Source organism: Petaurus breviceps, unplaced genomic scaffold (genome assembly GCF_028583685.1).
Source record: "Petaurus breviceps papuanus isolate PSGF00001 unplaced genomic scaffold, PetGlider_PUasm1.0 91133, whole genome shotgun sequence".
Taxonomy (NCBI): Eukaryota; Metazoa; Chordata; class Mammalia; order Diprotodontia; family Petauridae; genus Petaurus; species Petaurus breviceps.
This window is the reverse complement of record NW_027187419.1, coordinates 63,752,782-63,772,945: the sequence shown is the minus strand read 5'-3', so window position 1 is coordinate 63,772,945 and position 20,164 is coordinate 63,752,782. Positions and strand designations below refer to the sequence as shown.

At 42.5% G+C, this 20,164-nt stretch overlaps 1 protein-coding gene across 3 annotated transcripts in view; it reads right to left on the bottom strand.

Moving 5' to 3' along the window:
- Positions 1-20,164, bottom strand: part of MTUS2 (microtubule associated scaffold protein 2) — a 732,715-nt gene that overhangs the window by 8,846 nt on the left and 703,705 nt on the right. For all 3 annotated transcript variants that reach the window (XM_069080726.1, XM_069080725.1, XM_069080724.1), the window contains 3 exons: positions 13,324-13,397; positions 5,697-5,795; positions 1,408-1,527 (listed from right to left, as the gene is read on the bottom strand). In XM_069080726.1, coding sequence (XP_068936827.1) covers positions 1,408-1,527; positions 5,697-5,795; positions 13,324-13,397 — 293 coding nt within the window. The remainder of the gene's footprint in view (positions 1-1,407; positions 1,528-5,696; positions 5,796-13,323; positions 13,398-20,164) is intronic.

Sequence of the window (20,164 nt, the reverse complement as noted above, 5' to 3'; positions counted from 1 at the left end):
GAACAGTCAAGACCCTGGACAATTCATCACTCTGGGTTAACTGAATAAGACATAATTTATAACAATGTAGACAGAACTCTGCTGTTTGGCCAGCAGGTATCATTGATACCGAGATGCTAAGGCCATCTGAGAAAGTTTTCAGAAAACAGCACCGTCTCATTGCCATTGAATTCTATCTAATTCATTGATGAATGAATTGTTTAATTCATTAATTAACCCATACTACTCGCTGACAGTGCATTTTAGTGGATGTGAGACCTATCTGACCAGTAGAGCTTATGGTCTACTGGAAAGAACATCTGAAGACAAAAGACCTGCCTTCTTGCCCCTGTTCTGATACTATGTGACCTTGGGCAAGTCATAACCCCACTGGGTTTCAGTTTCCCAACTATAAGATAAGGCTGACTAGTGCCTTTTGAGGTTGAACATTCTATAATTTTCACAGGGTCTGGGTTCAAATTTCAACTTTGTTTCTTACTATCTGTGTGACTTTTGGTAAGTCATTTAAACTCTCTGTATCTCTGTCTCCACATTTATCAGTGAGGGTTCAACTAGAGGATTTCTGGGGTTCCATCTAGCTTTCAGTCTGTGATGCTATAATTCTATGAGATCGAATCAATTACTAAGGTGACGAGGCCTTGGGCCAGTGCGGTTTAGTGAAGAGACCAGAGTTACTAGTCATGTGATCATGGGCAAGTCTCTAGAGTTTTCTGAACCTCAGTCCTCTCACCTGTAAAGTGGGGCTAATAATGGTATTACCTTGTTCACAGAGTTACTGTAAAGATAAAATGATGGATATAAAGTACCTGAAAACAGCTGTTATCCCACACTCTTCCCCTTCCCTTAGCCTTCTTTTTTCAAGTTTACCCCCCCCCTCCCCCAGTGTCTTTGATTAATCCTCCTATGGTAGACTCAAGGCCCTTCCCTACTCGGGCTGACCTCCTCTGGATACTCTGTAGCTTACTTATCAATGTCCTTCTTATCCAGTGGCAGCCAGAACTGAAAGTAATGCTTCATATGAAGTCTGATAAGGGCAGAGTAGGATCAGCATCTCCCTGTTCCTAGAAGCTATGCCCTTCTTAATGCAAGCCAAGAGTGCATCTGTTTTTGTGGCTGCCCCATCACGCTTTTTATATCGAGCTTATGCCCTGTGCCACCCCTCCCCCAAACCCATTGATTTCCTTCAGAACAAATGAGGGACCATGCCTCCCCTTCTCTGTACTTGTGAAGGTGCTTTTCAAATCAGAAGATCCTGAGAGCTAAAAAACACTAGAAACGCGGCCACTTAATTTACTTAGGACAGCGTCCAGTACAGAAATCTTTGCCTAATCACACTACATGATGATCTTACTGAAGATCACAGAAAATAGAATGACGCAGGCTCTCCCAGCTACAGGAAGAACTGACCAGCTTTTCCAGCTCGATAATCTTCTTTTCCTGTTGGTGGATTTGATGATTCTTCATCTCTAGGACTTGCTTCAGACTGTTCATGTCTTCTTCCAAGTGCTGATAGGGAGCGAGGGCAACCTATGGCATCCAGGAAAAGCAACAATGTCATTGTTATGGATCTTAGAAATACGAATTCAGCAAATCCCAGCCCTCCATAGTAAGATTCCCATAGGGACCAGCTAGGGACTGGACTCATGAGTTCAGTGGGAGAAGGAATTCCTGAGTGAAGAAACTGCTTCTACCAATGTTGGCTGGTACCTTCTCTTTAGCTCAGAGTTCTAGAGATTGCCTAGGGCAGTAGTGTCAAACTCAAATAAAGAGATCCCTGTGGCCTGAATATCAGTTTAAAAAAGGAATGGTATCTATGTTTTACTCTCTTTTTACTTATTTTGTTAAATATTTCATAACTAAATTTTAATAGGGTTCCTGGAGCTGACTGCATGTTGGACGCCTCTAGCCTAGAGGTTAAGGGGCTTGCCCAGAGTCACATGGTCAGTACGTACTGGAGATGGGACTTGAACCCAGGTATTCCTGGCTTCAAGGTCAGCTCTGTATTAACTAAGCTACTCCAGCATATCTGTGTGGGCACAGAGGCACAGAAGAAGTGATCTATGTATTGCTGAACTCCCCTTTGGAAAATCTTAAGGTGAATGCTTACTGCTCTGCTAGAGACAGACGACAAAGGGTCACAGGATCACAGATTTGGAGTTGGCAGGAACCATCGAGGCAAACAAGTCTGACTCTCTCCTTTCACAGATGAGGAAGTTGAGACCCTGAGAGATTAGGTGACTTGCCAATGGCTACCCAACTACTAAGTGCCCTAGACAGAATTTGAACTCAGATTTTCTGAACTCCAAGTCTAGCATGCTATTTCACCATGTTGCCTCTCAAGCAACTGTATGGCTAACAGAAATTTAGTTTGTCCATTCATTTATCCATCCAACAAGCATTTATCAAATGCCTACTATGAACTCAGCACTGTGCTGGGGACACATAGATGAGCATAAAGGAATCCTACCCTATGTTAGTGGGAAAACAACATATACACAGAAAAATAAGGAATAGGCGCCAGATCTTCAATTTCCTCGGTCTGGGCAAACTCCCAGGTGAGAAAAGTCTACGCACTTTTTTAGCCGGCACCTTCTCTGTGACTTAGTGGCCCAGAGCACTGCCGGGAACAGTGGTATCAAACTCAAATAAAAAGGGGGGCCGCCGATCTGTAACTGGGATCCATGCTGCTCTGTAATGACTCAGGTTTAAGATGTAATGTATCTAGGTTTTATTGTGTCTTTATTTATTTTGTTAAATAGCCCCCAATTCCATTTTAATCCAATTCTGCCATCCTCAGGAAGTGTTGCTGGGGGTGTTTGCACCTCTGGCCTGGAGCACAGAAAGGCTAGATAGCTGTTTGTCCAGGATCACAGAACCAGGAGGGCCTGGGACCCAGACTTTCCTTGTTTTGAGGCCTTCTTTCTCCCCATTACCTAAAGCACCATGTTGCCCTTCCCAGACAAGTAAACGTGAAGTAATTTCTGGTGCAGGGACAGGGAGGGCACTAGTAAGCAGGGAAGAATTGCTTTGGGTTTATAAATGACTAACAAAATTCAAAAAGTAACTCTTTTGAAACAGAGCATGTAGATAATGTGACTTAAGCAACTACTGTGGCTTCTTCAGCCACCAATCCTTTCCTTAGCACAGAAGCAGCTGCTTGTTTTGTCTTGCTGGGCCTGACTGAGAGTCACTGCCTCAAGCTCTATTCATGTGAAAGGCTGCCTTTTAAGGGACAGGCACTTTTTAGCATCTTTTTTCTACTGCTGTCAGTAGAATTCTATTGCTCTCCTTCCCAAGCTCCAGATCCCAGCCAGACTAGTGTGATACCTGCTGCCTCCTCAAAACCAACCATCTCAGTGTTTCTACACAATCCAGGTGCTTTCTTTTTAAAATTTAAATTTTTTAAAGTTTTCTGAACCTGACATTAAATACGATGACTATTTCCTTATGCAAAGTAGAATAGGGAAAGAGGACAGAGCAGGAAGCTGTACATTGGGTGTAGCTCCAGATGTGACTTTCATCTGATAACGCTCCATTTGCCTTTGAAGCCTAGCTCAAGCGCTGCCCCTCCAGACCTCCTCTGTTTCTTGTGCCTCCACCCCCTGGACATTTCTTTTGATCTCCTGCCTACTGAGGACACTACCAACTTTCAAATTACCCGGGTTCCCAAACTCAGCACCATCTTCAATGCTTCACATCCAGGCAGTGATTAGGTCTCGCACAACCCACAACATCCTTGCATTCGTTCATTCTTCTCTCTGCTCAGCCAACATCCTACTTCAGGCCCTCATCACTTTTCACGTAGACCATTATAACAGCCTCCCAGTTGGCTTCCCTTCCTTAAGTCATTCCCCTCTCCAACCCATCCTCCACAGAGCTGCTCAAGTCATGTTCTGAAAGCACAGGTCTACACCACTCCCTTATTCAAGGATCTCCCGCGGCTCCCTTTTACCTCTAGGATAAACTTGCGGACAAAATACAAACTCTGCCGTACAGCATTTAAGGGCCTTTGCAACGGGGCTCCAATCTGCTTTTCTAGGCTTGTTATATACATCACTCTCTTCCATACACTCTGGGATTCAGCCAAACTGGCCTTCTTGTTGCTGCTTTTATATGACTTTTCATCTCTTATCTCTATGCCTTTGCACAAACTTTCTCCTATGCCTGGAATGCATTCCCTTCTCAGATGTCTGCCTGGGGGTCCCTAGCTTCCTTCAAAGCTCAGCTCAAACAAGACTTCCTCCAGGAGATTCTCCTGACTCTGAGAGTCTCCTTTTCCACCCTTTCTCCCATTACCTTGTACTCTGTACATACTTTGCATATTTAGGCCCCAGTGATTCCCCCCCCATCCCCCCTCCCCCCCATTCAAGATTAGCTCCTGGAGTCCTTCCTTTGGATATCACCTCTCATTTACTCTGCACTTATCTTATTAAGAATGTAGTTGTTTGTATGCTGTCTTCTCCACTGGAAAATGAGTCACTCAAGGACAGGGATCTGGTTTTTCTGTCTTTTTTAATACCTTCAGGCTTAGCACAGTGCCAGGCACACAATAAGAGCTTAAATGCTTATTTGCTGACACTTGAGGGCAAGGACAATTGCATTCTGGTCTTTGTATCCCTAGTTCCCAATACAGTGCCTCGCACATAGTAGGTATTTAAAAAATGCTTGATGATGGATTGCATTGTAATTTTTTTGCATACTTTTTTGTTTACTTATTTTTTCTCTCTAAAAGAATGCAAGACATATATAACCTATATCAAATCACTAGCCATTTTATGGAAGGGGGAAGAGACAGAGGGAGAAAAATTTGGAACTCAAAAAATTCTAAAAATATGAATGTTAAAATTGTCTTCATATGTAATTGGAAAAAAATTAAAATACTATTAAATTAAAAAAAATCTATTTGTCTCTGTATCCCCAGCACCTAGTACAATGCCTGGGTCATAGTAGGCCCTCAATAAATGTTCATCATGACCCTACAAAGAAAAATTCAGAGACCATCCCAAATAGCATCTTGCCCACAGAGATATTCAGTCTACCTCCCTGCCGCAGAAGAGAACACACAGAATGAATGCAATAAAAACCATCCTTTGCTTTTAATGCTCAATCAGCACACAGCAGGAAAGCCAGCATCATAAAGGTGTTTCCTGACCCAGATGAAGAAACCATGATTATGAAATTAGATAGTATCCAAGAGAGAAAGTTTCAAGAAAAACAGGCATTTAAAAAAATGGGATGCAAGAACATTTTCCTGATTTTCTAAGAAAGTGGTCCCAAACTTCCCTATGCATTGGTCATTAGCCTGACATGGGTGGAGAGGGGCATGGGGGGATAGGGGCAGTGACGCACCCAGGCTACACAAGATATGCAAAGCAGATCCCCAGACACTCTCTTAATGGCACTGGCTGGGTAGGTAGATAGACAGTGTCAAGGCTGACAAAGAGATAGAGACACAGCTGCCAAGTGTCACTGCAGACATGGCTACATTCAGAGAACTTGGAGGAGTGCGACTAGCTGTCACCTTTACAAGGAATCAACTCAGAGTCTTTGTCTTTAGTGAAAATAGGGTCTCTGGTGGCTGCTCCCAGAAGATGGGAGGCAGGGCCAGCCTGGGGAAAGATGAACCCCGCAATGCCCCCTTCCCCTGCCCATGGGAGCCTCTGATAAGGTCTGGACATTGGAAGGCTGCAGATTACCTCCAGCTGCTCCTCCGTGTTTCTTCTCAAAGCCTCCTCGAATCGTTTAGCTCGATCCCGGAGAGAATGGCTCTGGAACGTGAGGGTGTCAACCTGGTCCTGCAAGTCACGGACAAGCAAGAACAAGAGAGAAGAGGTGGAAACAAATCAGCTGGGACTCGGTGGATAGGGCCACGCGTCAAAGATGGCCTAGTGGAGATGGCCAGTCAGAGATGTGCAAAGAAAGCCCATTGTGCTGGTGGTGGGTCTTTGGTCTTCTGGTAACAAATGACACTGTGTGTATGTGAGCTTTACACAACATTGGAATTGTTTTTGTGAGAAAAGGGTTGTGTAACAGCGAAGTGCTGCATATCACAGAACTTTTATTCTGCAGTACAGTAAATTCTGAGAGGTGGAGACAATAAAGGGCTGGGCTTGGAGTCCAGAAAATCTGGGTTCTGTTACTGGTTCAGACACAGACTGGGACCCTAGGAAAGTCAACTAGCCAATATGAGCCTCAGTTTCCTTGTCTGAAATCAGGTGGCATTGTGGATAGAGCTCTGGACTTGGCCTACAGAGCTAGCGCCAGAAGGGACTGCAGAGGTCATACAGTCCAATTTCATCATTTTATCTACCAGGAAACTGAGACTCAGAGACTTTAAGGGATTCGTCCAAGGTAGTAAGGGGCAGAGGTTGGATCTGAAGATCTGGGTTCAGAGCTTTTTTCAGCTTCAGTTTCCTCATCTTTAAAACGGGATAAGAGTACCTTTCTTACAGGATTGCTGTATCAAGTAAGATCATCTATGTAAAGTATTTTATAAACTATAGAAATGTGAGCTTTCATCGTTATTATTATTTGTATTACAAAACCAGAGTCTAAAAAGAGTCTTTTCTGTGGGCTACAGATATAATTTAGAAGCATTCTTCCTCCCCAACCAGAGGCACCCAATCTGAGAAGACGTCTAGGACTACAGCCAACATTTAGAGGTGATGAAAGTCACTTTTCCAGGGGCCAAGTACAATCTCCATGCCTCAGAACATCTTATTACCCTAACTAGGCAGCAGAGGGCACCACTAGCCCAAAGTCTGGGGGACCACCCTGCTTCCAGGATGGGAGGCTCACAGAAGGAGACACCTGGCACACACAGTTGGTCTATACCCCCTGCTGTGAGGCAGGCTATGTGGAAGCCTTGGCAGTGACTCACTCCACTGTGGGAAAACCTTCACTGTGTGGGGAACTTCACAACTGCTTCCATAATCATTACAACAGCAAAAACCACAATAATTATAAAGAGCTGTGTGAGACTCTGCAAAACTACAGATATTCTCTCATTTGGTCCTCACAGCATCTTAGGGAGCTAGCTACTGTAATCATTACTCCCACTATAGAAGAAAATGAGGCCGAGAGAGGTTCAGTGGACTTCCTAGACTCACACAGCAAATAAGCGCGTGAAGAAAAATGTCAACCCAGGTCATCCCTCCTAGTCTAATGTGCCATATGCACTATAGCACACCGCCTTAGAATAAAAGCAATCTGAGCTGATATTGTGCTTCACTGTTCACAAGGCTTTTTTCCTCCTAACAACCCTGTAAAGAAGGGAGCACAAGCATTATCATTCCCATTTTACAGATGAGCAAACTGAAACATAAGTAGTGAACTTTGTTGTCTTAGGTCCAGTATCGATACCAAGTATTGGAACCCAGCTTCAAAACCAGATCGTCTAATTCCAAGGTTGGTGCTCTTCCTGGGATATCACACAACTTAGGATTATAGGACTAGAGCTGGAAAGGGCCTCAGAGGCCATCTAGACCATTATATAGATAGGGAAATTGAGGATCAGGAAGGTTGTCATTGTTGTTCAGTTGTGGCTGACGCTTTGTGACCTCATTTGGGTTTGCTTGGCAAAGATACTGTGGCCATTTGCCATTTCCTTCTCCAGCTCATTTTACAGATGAGGAAACTGAGGCAAACTGGGTTAAGTGACTTGCCCAGGGTCACACTGCTAGTAAGTGCCTGAGGATGAATTTGAATTTAAGTCTTCCTGACTCCAGGCCTGGCACTCTATCCACTGCACCCCTGGAAGGTTAAGTGTATTTAACTACAGTCTGAAGAAAGGAAGAAAAGGAACAGGGAATATTCAAATGAAAATCACTTCCTGCTTTCCCCAGCCTCTAAGGGGAACTGTAGCAATCTTGGCATGGGCACACTTCCCTCCACCCCCAAATGCTTAGCCCTACAGAGTATCAAGGCTGTTGCAGACCCTTGCAAAGGGGAAAGGGGTAAGAGGCCTCTTCCCCCTCTTTTAGCCTAACCATTCACTTAAAAACTTGTGCTCTTCCCTAACTACCCCATTACAGGGCTTTAAAAATAAAGGGCCAGAGGTGTTCCCATTAATTCTCTTGGTACCACTCATAAGCAGAGAGAGGGTCTTGCTATACAGAATACTAGAGATCCTGGGTCTTAAAAGTCTGCCTGTTTCAGGGTTATCTCTGTTCTTGCTTCAGTTGAGCAGGTGTGGTGACCTTGGTGTGCCAAATGCTCTCTTGGACCAGAAAGAGGAGACACCCAACAGCATGTGCATCCTGGCCCAATCAGACACATCACATCTTCTTTTCTTGTTTCCTTCCATTAATTCCATTTCAATTTCCACAATAAAATCCCACAAGAGTATTCAGTGCAAATGCAAACACGTTTTTAGGGCAATATTATTGTCAACAGGATTTTACTGCACACCTGAACTGGGAAATGTAAATCAAGGCCCATGGCAACTGTGGCTGGGCCCCCCAGCGCACATATATTATCACGCAGCTACCTTCTCAAATACGACCATAAAACTGCCTGTTCTTTCCATGGAGCTCCAGCATTAAACTTATTCAGGGTAGGCAAAGGAAGAGTATTTTTCCCCAAAGACTCATCACACACTTCACCTGAGACATTAAGATAGGATCTTTCTGCTAGCCCCCCATTTTCTAGCCCGTATCTGGGAAGCTGCCAAAGCATCAATAAGACAGAATGACCTCCTGGGGCTCCTCTACAGGGGTCTTCTGAGACAGTGAAGAAGACAAGTGTGTGAATTTGTCCATCCAGCTACCAGGTGACTCCAGGTCCCTTTACTCCATGGGTCAGGGGAAGCCATGGTCCTTGCTACTACTCTCAGGGTCTACCTGATGAGAGTGAGGGAGGGCACATAAAGTGTCTTGTCAAAACTTGCTATCTTTCTTAGTACCTACGGCAGTGACCTTCACACGGCAGGTATTTAATAAGTGGTTGTTGAATTTTACAACAAATAATCTCTAATTCTGAGAGAGCAATTTTGGTGAAGTTCAACTTTGACAGATTTTAAAATTAAAATACAGGCAATTCCCCATTTTTTTGCCCTAATGATAGAAGTTGGGTGTCATAGAAAATGCAAAATAATTTCTATTTTGTGTTTTAATGTGCTGGTTAGTTGGTTGTCAGACAACAGATCCATCTTCCTAATTAAAGGGTGACTCCAGCTAATATTCAAATTAGCCTAGTGGACTGACCAGGGGAATGTTAGATGGGGGAGGAGGGATTAATGCATTTCCCCAAGATAATCTACAAATTGGACAGTTGACTGTAGAGACACATTATGAATCAGAAGGTGAATCAGTAGGTGATTTTGGAGCAGGTTCTCATTTTGGGGTTTGTCAGTATCAGCGTATCTGATAGCTGATGATGCTAACTGTGTGTCCTGCATCATGATCCTGCATTTATCTCTGGCCAGGACAGCCAACATAATTTTTTTGAAAATCAACCATGGAAAATAAGTCACATATTTTCTAATAATAACTTTATAATAATAGCGGTCGCTTATAGTGCACTGAAGCTTTGTAATTTACATGGCACACATTATTTCATAGGATCTTTATAACAACTAAGTAAGGTGAGTACTTCAGGTAATATTCTTTCCATTTTATGGATGAGGAAACTAAGGTTCACATAGATTAAGTGACTTGCAAATCTGAACTCTGGCAGAGTAGAAAGTCACGGAGCTCTTGAGTCAGAGGACCTAGGTTCAAATCCTACCCCTGATGTGAAATATTTGTGTGGCCTTAGGCAAGTCCCATCTATTCACTACACTTTTTCCCTCATCTGAAAAATGAGGGGCTGGGGTAGAGGTGGCTCCCTCCAGCTCTTGACCTCTGATCCTATGGGTCTAGGTCTCTTTTGACTCTAAGATTATTAGCATTCTTTCTACCATATCACATTCATGTGGAGAAAAAGGAGAAAATGCTGTCTATGCATTATGGTTATAGTAGAAAAACAATTCTAAGACTCAGGTGTACCTTTTTTGGCGGGGGAGGAGGGAGAGATGGCGTCCTAACTTCATTTATGTAGGGAATTCCTGGTTTTGATATGACCTCCACTGACACAGATCAGAAATTTAAGAGTCACAGAAAGTTTCTTGGACACTAGAGAGGCTAAGTGACTTGTCTAGAGTCACACACTTTATAAAGAAACTTGTTCTGACTCAGGTTCCCACACTTAGTAATTAATAATAATAATAATAAAAAATAAAAATAACAATAAGAATGTCAGCTAACACTTATACAGACCCTATTATGTGCCAGGGCCTAGAGTCAGGAAGACTCATCTATCTGAGTTCAAATCTGACCTCAGACACTTACTAGCTGTATGACCCTAGGCAAGTCACTTAATCCTATTTGCCTCAATTTCCTCATCTATAAAATGAGCTGGACAAGGAAATGGCAAACCACTCTACTATTTACCAAGAAAACCCCAAATGGGGTCACGAAGAGTTAGACATGACTGAAACGACTGAACAACAAAACTATGTACCAAGAACAAATATTATCTCATTTGATTCTCATAACAACCATGTGCAGTAGATGTTATTATTATCTCTATTTTATAGATGGGGAAACTGAGGGAGACAGAGGTTAAGTGACTTACCCACGGCCACATAGCTAGTAAATGTCAGAGGCTAAATTTGAATTCCAGTCTTCCTGACTCCATGCCCTGTGATCTTTCCTACCTGGCTTTCCCATGTAATAAATAGAAAAGGGGACAAGATCCTAACAGGAGTTTCACCAACAGTTCCTTCATGATTGACAGGCTTTCCTTATAATTCCTCATTTAGCAGATGCACTGGGCCTGTATCTCTGGGAGGCAGGGACCTGAAAAAGCATGTGACCACAGAGCCCTTTAGGGGCAAATGGCAAATTAGGTAGTATAGCTGAGTATTTCAGATCAAGTGTCACAGCATCAGAGGACTTCAAGTTGGAAGACCCCTTGGAGGACATATGGTTCAACCAACACTCTCCTTTTTTGCAGATGAAGAAACTTTTTTTTCAGTTGGGCACTAGGATCCGGACCTTCAGCCCATGGAACAGGGCCAGAGCTGAAGATTCAGGGCCTCTTCGGCCTTTTACTCACTAGAATAAAGTATGCTTTTTGCTTAACTGTCACAGCTGGTCTTAAACAATGCAGCCTAAAAAATCATTCTATTATACAGCTCACAACTGAGCTTTCCTTCTTTGCTGAACACACAGGAGAGGTGTGGGAAAAAAACAGGAAGAACAACTATCTGGGCCAGGAAGAGAGGATGGGCTTGGTTGACTATTTTGGTCTCAGCAGGGCTAGGTCTCAGGAGGCAGCAAACATTCTGGGTTGCTGGTGATTCAGTAAGTATCTATGAACAACGATGAGGTATATATGCTGAAATCTCAAAGCTGAAAACACCTATGGCAGGTGCCAGCAGGGAATGAAAAGCCTGCCAGAGGCAAGGAAGCAAAAACGGAACCCTCTTAAGTGGCTCTCACAGAAAAACCCTCTTCTTATTTTCTGTGCAATACTCTTTGTTTTTCTCCCACCTCTCTGACCGTGTCTACTGTCTCCTCCTCCTTCCCCCCAGCTAAGTGCAGCATCCTCAAAGCTCTGTCCTCAACCCTCTTAGGCTTTTTTCTCCCTTGGCTCTGGGTGATCCCATCTATTCCCACAGCTCCCTTAGACTAACAGCTCCCTTGTCTCCATCTCTAGCACCATCTTTCCCTTTGCCAGCTGGATGTTTTATTAGATTACAGAATTTCACTGTTGGAGCACCCTCAGGGGCCAGCTAGGCCAAGATACATACCCAAAGAAGTCCATGTTCAATGTACCCAGCAAGTGGCCATCCCATTCTTTGCTCGAAGATAACCAGTGATGGGGAGACTCACTACCTCCTGAGAAGTCCAGTCCATTTTAAAATGTTTTATTATACACTTTGAACTCAACCCATCTAAAACCAAACATCTCCACTACTAGGCCTGCTCCCTCTGCATATCTCCAGCGTGTTCCAGTTACTCAGGCTTAAAATGTCTAATTCATTCTTGACTCTTCTCTTTCCTCCTCCTTCAACATCCAGTAAATCAACAGCTCCTACTAACTTTTTCTTTCTTTCCGATTACTAGTCTATAATTAGATGGGTCATTAGACGTAACATAGGTCAACCCAGGTGTGGAGAACCTGCGGCTTCGAGGCCACATGTGGCCATCTAGGTCCTCAAGTGCAGCCCTTTGACTGAATCCAAACTTCACAGAACAAATTCCTTTAATAAAAGAATTTGTTAGGGGTGGCTAAGTGGTGTAGTGAATAGAGCACTGGCCCTGGAGATAGGAGGACCTGAGTTCAAATCTGGTCTTAGTCGCTTGACACATTAGCTGTGTGACTTTGGGTAAGTCGCTTAACCCCAATTGCCCAGCCTTCCACCCTCAAAAAAAAAAAAAAGATAAAAGAATTCGTTCTGTGAAGTTTGGATTCAGTCAAAGTAGTAGTCAGCAGGGCCTGGATTTGAACTCAGGTATTTTGATTCCAAATTCTTTACCTCTGCAACCATCTGGGCCAGTTTCTAATCACTTCAGGACTAGTGCAGTAGTATCCTAGTTAATTCTCTGCCTCCAATCTCTCCTGTTGAGTTCATTCAACACTATTTAGTGCCTCCAGATTAATCTGACAGAAAAATCACTTTTTAAACTTCTCTACATTCAATCACTCCTCACTGCCCATAGGATAAAGTCACTATCTTTTAACCTGTCATTCAGGGTTTTTCACAATTACCTCTCTAAATTAATCTGGACACACTTCCCTCTTTTTTTTTTTTTGGCTTTTGGAGGGCAATTGGGGTTAAGTAACTTGCCCAAGGTTACACGGCTAGTTTTTTTGTGTGAGTGTTAAGTGTCTGAGGCCGGAACCGAACTCAGGTCCTCCTGACTCCGGGGCCAGTGCTTTACTCTCTGAGCCACCTAGCCACCCCCTGCCCTTCCCCTTTTCTATCACTCCCACAGACAGCCCCAAATTGTTCAGTGTCCTCATCATGCCTTAAACTTTTTCTTGAGCATGTTAACACTCAGATACCGTCTTCCTCTGAACTCCCCTGACACTTACTCCTAGGATTCTGTACACTTAGCATTTAGCATATGCTACGTTTGATCCCATTTGTCCACCGGCTGTTCTATTTTTCCCAAGTAGGATACAAGTTCCTTGAAGGGAAAGGGCTTGTGTCTCTTTGCATCTTCTTTGCCCAGCACAGTGCCTTCTGTCCTGTGGATGTTCCCTAAATGTTTGATGATGGTAATGATGCTGATACTTCCCCAGCTGCAGTAAGTAGATAATGAAAGCATTAACCTGAAGTGACAACCGCAGTTTTTCAAAACTGTCTTCCAATTCCTTCTTTTCAAGCTCATGGGCAGACATCAGTTCTAGGAAGAAGAAAAAACACATTGTTAAATTGGTCTCTTGCCTGATATTGAGCTTAGGAGTATTCATGAAACCTGGGATACTGAATGCCTGGCTCTGGGCACAGGGCCATAACACTGGAAGGGACCATAGCAGTCATGGAGTACAACTCCCTCATTATACAGGTGAGAAAATGAAGGTCAGAGAGATTGCAGGATGTGCCCAAAGTCACAAAGGTGACTTGTACAGAGTCCCAGTGGCAGAACAGGGATTCAAATCCCAGACCGTGATTAAAGCAGTCTTTCTACTGTGCCTTGGTGCCTCCATTTCCATAACATTACATGTCATTACTGTGTTGTGGCTTGTCTTTGCAATACCATTCTCTTCATCGAGAGATTATCTGATAGTTGTCCTCTGAAGGAAGCATAGAAGAAAACCTCCAGCATTCGATGTCATAGAGCTGACCCAATTCTCAAGTTTTTCCTCATGATGGACCAGTCAAATGACTTAGCTTTTCTTCCCCAATTTTCTAATTATCTTTTTCTTCCTGGGTTAGAATAATTCCAAAGAGTGACTTTTCTCAAAACACTGAAAGACAGCAGTATTCTGATCAGTGAAGTGATCATTCTGGACTTCAGATGACCAGCAGTAAAACACACCTCCCTCCCCTTAGTAGAGAGGTGATAGATTACAGTTATAGAATGACGCATGTTATTAGATATGGCCAATGCATTGGTTTGCTAAACTACTTCTTTGTTACAAACGAAGGTTCTAGAGGTTGTAATTGGTTGATGGGTGGGATAGTGATCTCATTTACTCAAGAACAAAAGAAAAAAAATCCTCCTATTGAGGAAAAGGAATTGTTCTAAGGTCAAAGAGGCTGCCAGAAAACAGAGGGATGGATAGGACCATAAAGTGTGTAATCACCCTACTCATGCAAAGATTCAATTTTAAGATGCTTCCACCAGGGAAAAGGAATCCTCTTTATAGCGTTTGGAACAATTGCTCTCAGTGGGCCAGTGTCAACACAGCAATAATTTGTAGGAGCTAGGCAAAAAGTAATGTCATGTAAATGTTATTAAGAAGATGGGGGGCCATTTTCCTCCAGACAGGAAGAATCTCATTAGTCAGGGTTAAGCCTTTCTCATTCTGACTATGCAAGCAATTTGTTTTCATGTTCTAACTGATGAGAGGAAAGCTCTCATTAATCAGGCCAGACCCTATGGTCAGAGCAGGCTCTAGGAGAAGCTATTAATTACATTTCTTCCTAGCATGGTCTGCAATTAGAAAGAACTCTGTGGTTTTACACGAATCCAAATATTCTGACTAAGGCTGGAGGAAGTCCCGTGTCCAGAAGAGAAGTCACACAATGAACTGGAAAGAGAGTGGATTTATATTTGAGGAGAAAAATCATCCATCATCAGAGTTCTCCTCAGCATGGCATCCCTTTCTTGTATTTGGAAACAGGCATTGAGAAGTATCATCAACTCCCAAATGATGGATTGTAGCTAAAATCATGCACATTGACTTGACAATATATATAATTCAATGGCCCTGGATAGGGCAACAGAGGAAAGAACCTTCATTAGTCACTATGGAGCTGTTGGCCACATACTGGGGCTCATCAACGAGGGCCACCCAAATGAAAACCCAGAAACAAATAAGCCGCAATCAGGCTCATTGTATTGTTCCAAATTAGTCTTTTTCAGAAAACCACTTCATAACAAGACATGTTCAAATTAATTAAAAGCCCCAGCTGAAAAGAAAATCCCCTATCTACACTTGAAAATTTCTAACTCAGTACCAAATACTTATGTCCTCTTCAGTGTCTTTCTGTGTTTGGGTGCTGTGGGCACCACTTTACCACTTAACACGCTATTCTGACACACTCTTCCATTACTGCCTCTCAGCAGCTGTTTTTCCATCCCACAGAGAGTATGTCTGAACTGAGATCTTCCTTCCTAGTGATTTGGGAGGGAAGGAGAGCACCAGTGGTTGGGAGGATCAGGAAGAGCTTTATGCAGAAGATGTTGCTTGAGCTGCATCTTAAAGGACATGAAGGACTCTAAGAGGTAGATGTGAGGAGATAGTGCATTCCAGGAATGGAGATGGCCAGTGAAAAAGCATGGTGATGTGACAGGAAGTGCCGTGTATGAGAAACAGAGAGCATGGTCTGGCTAGCTCACAGAAATGGGAGGAGAAATATTGTCCAATACTACTGGAGAGATATGTTGGCTCTGGGTTGCACAGGGCTTTAAAAGTTAAACGTAAATGCATATATTAACTGAGAGGCAAGAGGAAGACACTAGAATTGTTTAAACTTTCATGGTGATATGCAAGTTTAACAAAAATGACTTCAGCAGCAGTGTGTAGGATGAACTACCTAGGAGGCTATTGTAGTAAGAGTGGCAAGAGCTGATGAGGGCCTTAACTAAGGTAGTAACTGTATGAGTAGAGATAAGTAAGGCCTTGGGTATGGGAGGTTATGAAGACAGAAAGGGTAAGATTCGGTAACTGACTGGCTGATGGAGAACAAGCAGTTTAGGATAATCCCTAGGTTATAAAAGTGGGTACCTTTGACAGAGATACGGAACTTTGAAAGAGGAGAGGATTTGGATAGAAAGCTAAGTTTTGCACATGTTGATTTTGAGGTATTTCCTAGGATAAAATATTCCAGGATAAAATATTTGATAGACAATTGGCGATGTGTTACTAAAGCCGAGGGGAGAGATTGGAGCTTGATGATGTACATCTGGGGTGTATCTGTATATAATTGATGATGATGAGGGAGGGCGAGGGAGAGAGAAAAAGGGAGGGAAAAAAGGATGAGGAGGTGAGAGAGAGGGGGAAAGAAAGGCCTCGGATAGAACCTTGGGAACACTTACATTGAGGGGTATAATGTGACTGATAAGCCAGTCAGCAAAAGAGAATGAGGAGTGGTCAGGCGGGTAGAATAATAACCAAGAGAGAGTGGTACCACAAAAACCCATACAGGAAAGTATCCAGGAGGAGTGACTGATCAACTATGACAAATGCAGCAGGCAGGTGAAGGAGCATTAGAACAGAGAGAAAACTATCAGATTTGACAATAGAGACATCTTTGGAGAAGGCAGTTTCAATTGCCTGATGAACTCATTAAGTCAAATTGTAAAGAGTTGAGTGAATGAGGGGAGAGGATGTAGAGGAAACAAGTAAAAATAGCTTTTTTCCTCTGCATCTTCTCCCCTTGTTCACTCAACTCTTTGCAATTTGACTTAATGAGTTTTTTTCCAAGGAAATTTGGCTGAGAAAAGGAGGAGAGAAATAAGATAGTAATTTGAGGGGATGGGCAAATCTAGTGAAAGTATTTTAAGAATAGGGGAGACCTGGCATGTTTGAAGGCAGTAAAGAAGTAACTGGTAGAAAGGGAGAGGATGAACATTATAGAAAGAAGGGATATGATTGATGATGTGATCTACTGGAAAAGATAAGAGGTATGTAAACATGTAGAGAGGTTGTTCTGGCATAAAGGGCCATCTATGTCAGAGACTGGGAAAAAGGGAATGGAATGAGAGGAAGCTTGCATCAAATGTTCTCAAATTTCTCAGTAAAGTAAGAGGCAAGGTCCCCAGCTGAGAGAGACAGTGGGGAATGGGAAGACAAGTTCTGAACTAGCTCTTGAGGGGAATGAAATAAGAAATAAATTAAGAGGAGTAAAAAGACTCCCTTGCTGCAGTTAGGGCTCTGTTGAGGTTAGATAATATGAATTTGTAATGTACCAGTCAACATGGTTGTGAGATTTCCCTAAGTAGCATTCCGTGTGTATCATGAAAAGAAATGGAGAAGGCAGATGGTGGAAGTAATCCACAGCTGTGTTTTGGCAGATGAGTGGTAACAGGACAAGGAGACAAGGGATTCAAGATCAGAGGACAATGTAAAGTTGAAATGCCTAACAACTGGGATGAGTCTGGTTAGGGAGGAAAGTGAAGTCAGAACAGGGGTAATTACCCGAGAAATTCTAAGGGGTGGAGGGCTTAGAGATCTTGATGACAATAAAAAATAGGTTTAGGAGGTATGAGGCATAGGGGGAGGTAGAATGATAGGAGGTTACAGTCAAACGGGAATATCACAGTTTCTAATTGAGAAATGGAAGTCAAGTTAAGTCAAATGAATAAGTATTTATTAAACATTTACTTAAGTAAATACTTAAGTACTTATTAAGCATTTACAGGAACCATTCCAAATGCTAAGGATACAAATACAAGCAAAAAAGAAAGCTAGTATTTGTTTTCAGAGAGCTTACATTCTACTGGGGGAGGTGAAAATGGGCATAATGAAAGATGACTGATTTTAGGCCCTTCCTCGAAAAGGAGGTTTCAGGATGAACATACCAGTGGGAGAAGAGAGCTTGAAGGAGTGGAGGGAAAAGGCAGCGGAGACATGGTAATGACGAGGCATGGTATTGGATCACTTGTGGGTAATGGTGAGATCCATGTGTGACCATTCCTATGGTTGAGGTGGAATGAAGGAGTAGATCATAGGATTTTGGAGGCTGAGGAATTGGGAGCTAAGAGAGTTTGAGGGAAGATTTTAAAACTACCGTCTTCTCTATACCATCTTGGTAAATACATTTGCTAAAAGCAAATTGAGACTACTACCTGATAGTAAGTGGAGAGCATAATGATGGGGGCTTATGAGTAAAATAATAACCACAAATAGATTGGAGAAAGAGGCAAAGAAGCCATATATGTAAAAGTATTTATAACAGCTCCTTTCATAGTAACCTATAGCTGTAATCTAAGGGGTTGCCCCCCTATTAAGGAATGGCAAAAAATTATGCTAAATGAATGCAATGGAATATTATTGAGTCATAAGAAATGATAAAATGGAGAGTTTACAAGGAAATCTTAACTCTATCAGTTAATATAGAGCAAAAGGAGCTTGGTAACTCATTACCTTTAAAAGATCTCATAACATGTGAGGCTGTTCACATGTTATCTCTTACTTTTGTTTCATAACAAGAGTTTCATAACCTCCTTTTCTAATCCTTACTCTATGTTTATTTCCTCAATGATACCTCTTATGCCACTTCTTAAGCCTACATCATCAGTGGAATAGGCAACTGCCCTCTTGCACCCACCATGTGACTCCTGATTCACTGGCACTTTTGATGTTCTACTATTGAGAAATTCTATGGCAGTGCTTCATTGTGATGTGAAGATGACCCTGAGTTTTTGAAGGCTATGCTCATGGAGCACAAGCTCTAGAAGATTCTACCAGCTTGGAAAGGGCTCAAGTCCAGCCCTGGCAACAGGATGGGTCTGCTTTCCAAGGACTAACCTCGTTAAGTATAGAGAGGCTCAGCTCCAGGAAGCTGGCAACTAGGTAATGGAAGCTAAGAAGAGGAGACACAGTCCAGGTCTTGGGTCTTTGTGGCTGGGCCTCTTCTGCTTCTGTCATGACAGTGGCATAGTGATGGAAAAAGAGGCAGGAAATGCTAAGGATGGATTTTTAGTCGATCTATAGGTATTACCATAGCTGTTGATGCTCTAAACGTGAGATCTAGTCCATGGCCCTGTGAGTGAACATTCTACTGGAGGAACTGAATGATATCAATCTGGACATTTTGAATATAAATGGAGCCAAGACAGGAGGAAGTTCTAGCTAAATGGAGGGATGGCTCACAGGTTCTCCTACATAGGAAGGAGTTGGTGTCATTTGTTTTATTGTTAAAGAAGTAGGACTTCATATAGTCATTTGGTCATCTTGCATTGCAGGGTTCATGATAAATATTTGCAGAAAGATCACCAAGAAAATATTTGCAGCCTATGCATCCAAATCCATTGTAGAAGAAGAAAAGGCACAGAAATTCTGTAAAGACCATGTCAAGGTTCCTCCAATTTAGAGCAACATCTACTTTGATACTTTGGTGACTTCTATGCAAAGGTAAGAATGGGTGAGGATGGCAAGAAGTACATTTGAAGATACAGTTCAGGAGTTAGGAATAAAAGAGGTCAAAGGTCTGTAAGTTACACAGAAGCTTCATGACTGTCCACATTATGAATATTTATTTTGAGAAAAGATTTGGAAATGCTGGATATGGCAAATATTGAATAACTTTGCCAGAAATAAAATAGATTAAAACTTGGGAAAGACAGGAAACAGTTTGTGGCTAATGTGACTATAACGTGCCTTATGTAGACCACTGACTTGTTAAGAAAAAGATAAAAATCAGTAGAAAGCCAGAATAATAAGAAAAGAAAAAAATGCGGTATGCAATTTATACGGCTCCTACCTGATGAATTTAAACAAGCTGTTGACACCGAAAAATGAATGAAGGGCATTTACTAAGTATTTTCCATGTGTCAGGCATAGTGCTAAGCAGGGAGGATAAAAATACAAAGGCAAGACAGTCTTTGTCCTCAAGAGGCTTATATTTGAAGGACAGTGTTAGCCAGGGAAGGAAGTTTTGGTTTGGAGAGTCACAAGGATTTCAAACTGACCTGTAGGGATGTCAGCTTTCATGAACTTCCCATAAACAATGGTATCAATTTTATTACTGTGCCAGAAGAGGAAAATGAAAAAGGAGCATGTGGGTGGGGGCAGGGGAGAAGACACGTGCTCCAGTAGCTAACGGGTGGCTTGAAACTAATTAGCTAGATATGACGGGTAGGTGAATTTGCAAACACACTCACTAATCAAGACAGGTCTGCTCCAGGACTGGGTTTCAAAGTTGAGCTGATTTAATTTTCCTGGTGACTAGGGATATAGTTTCTGGAAGCTTAGTCCAGAGGGTACTAGCAGGATCAGG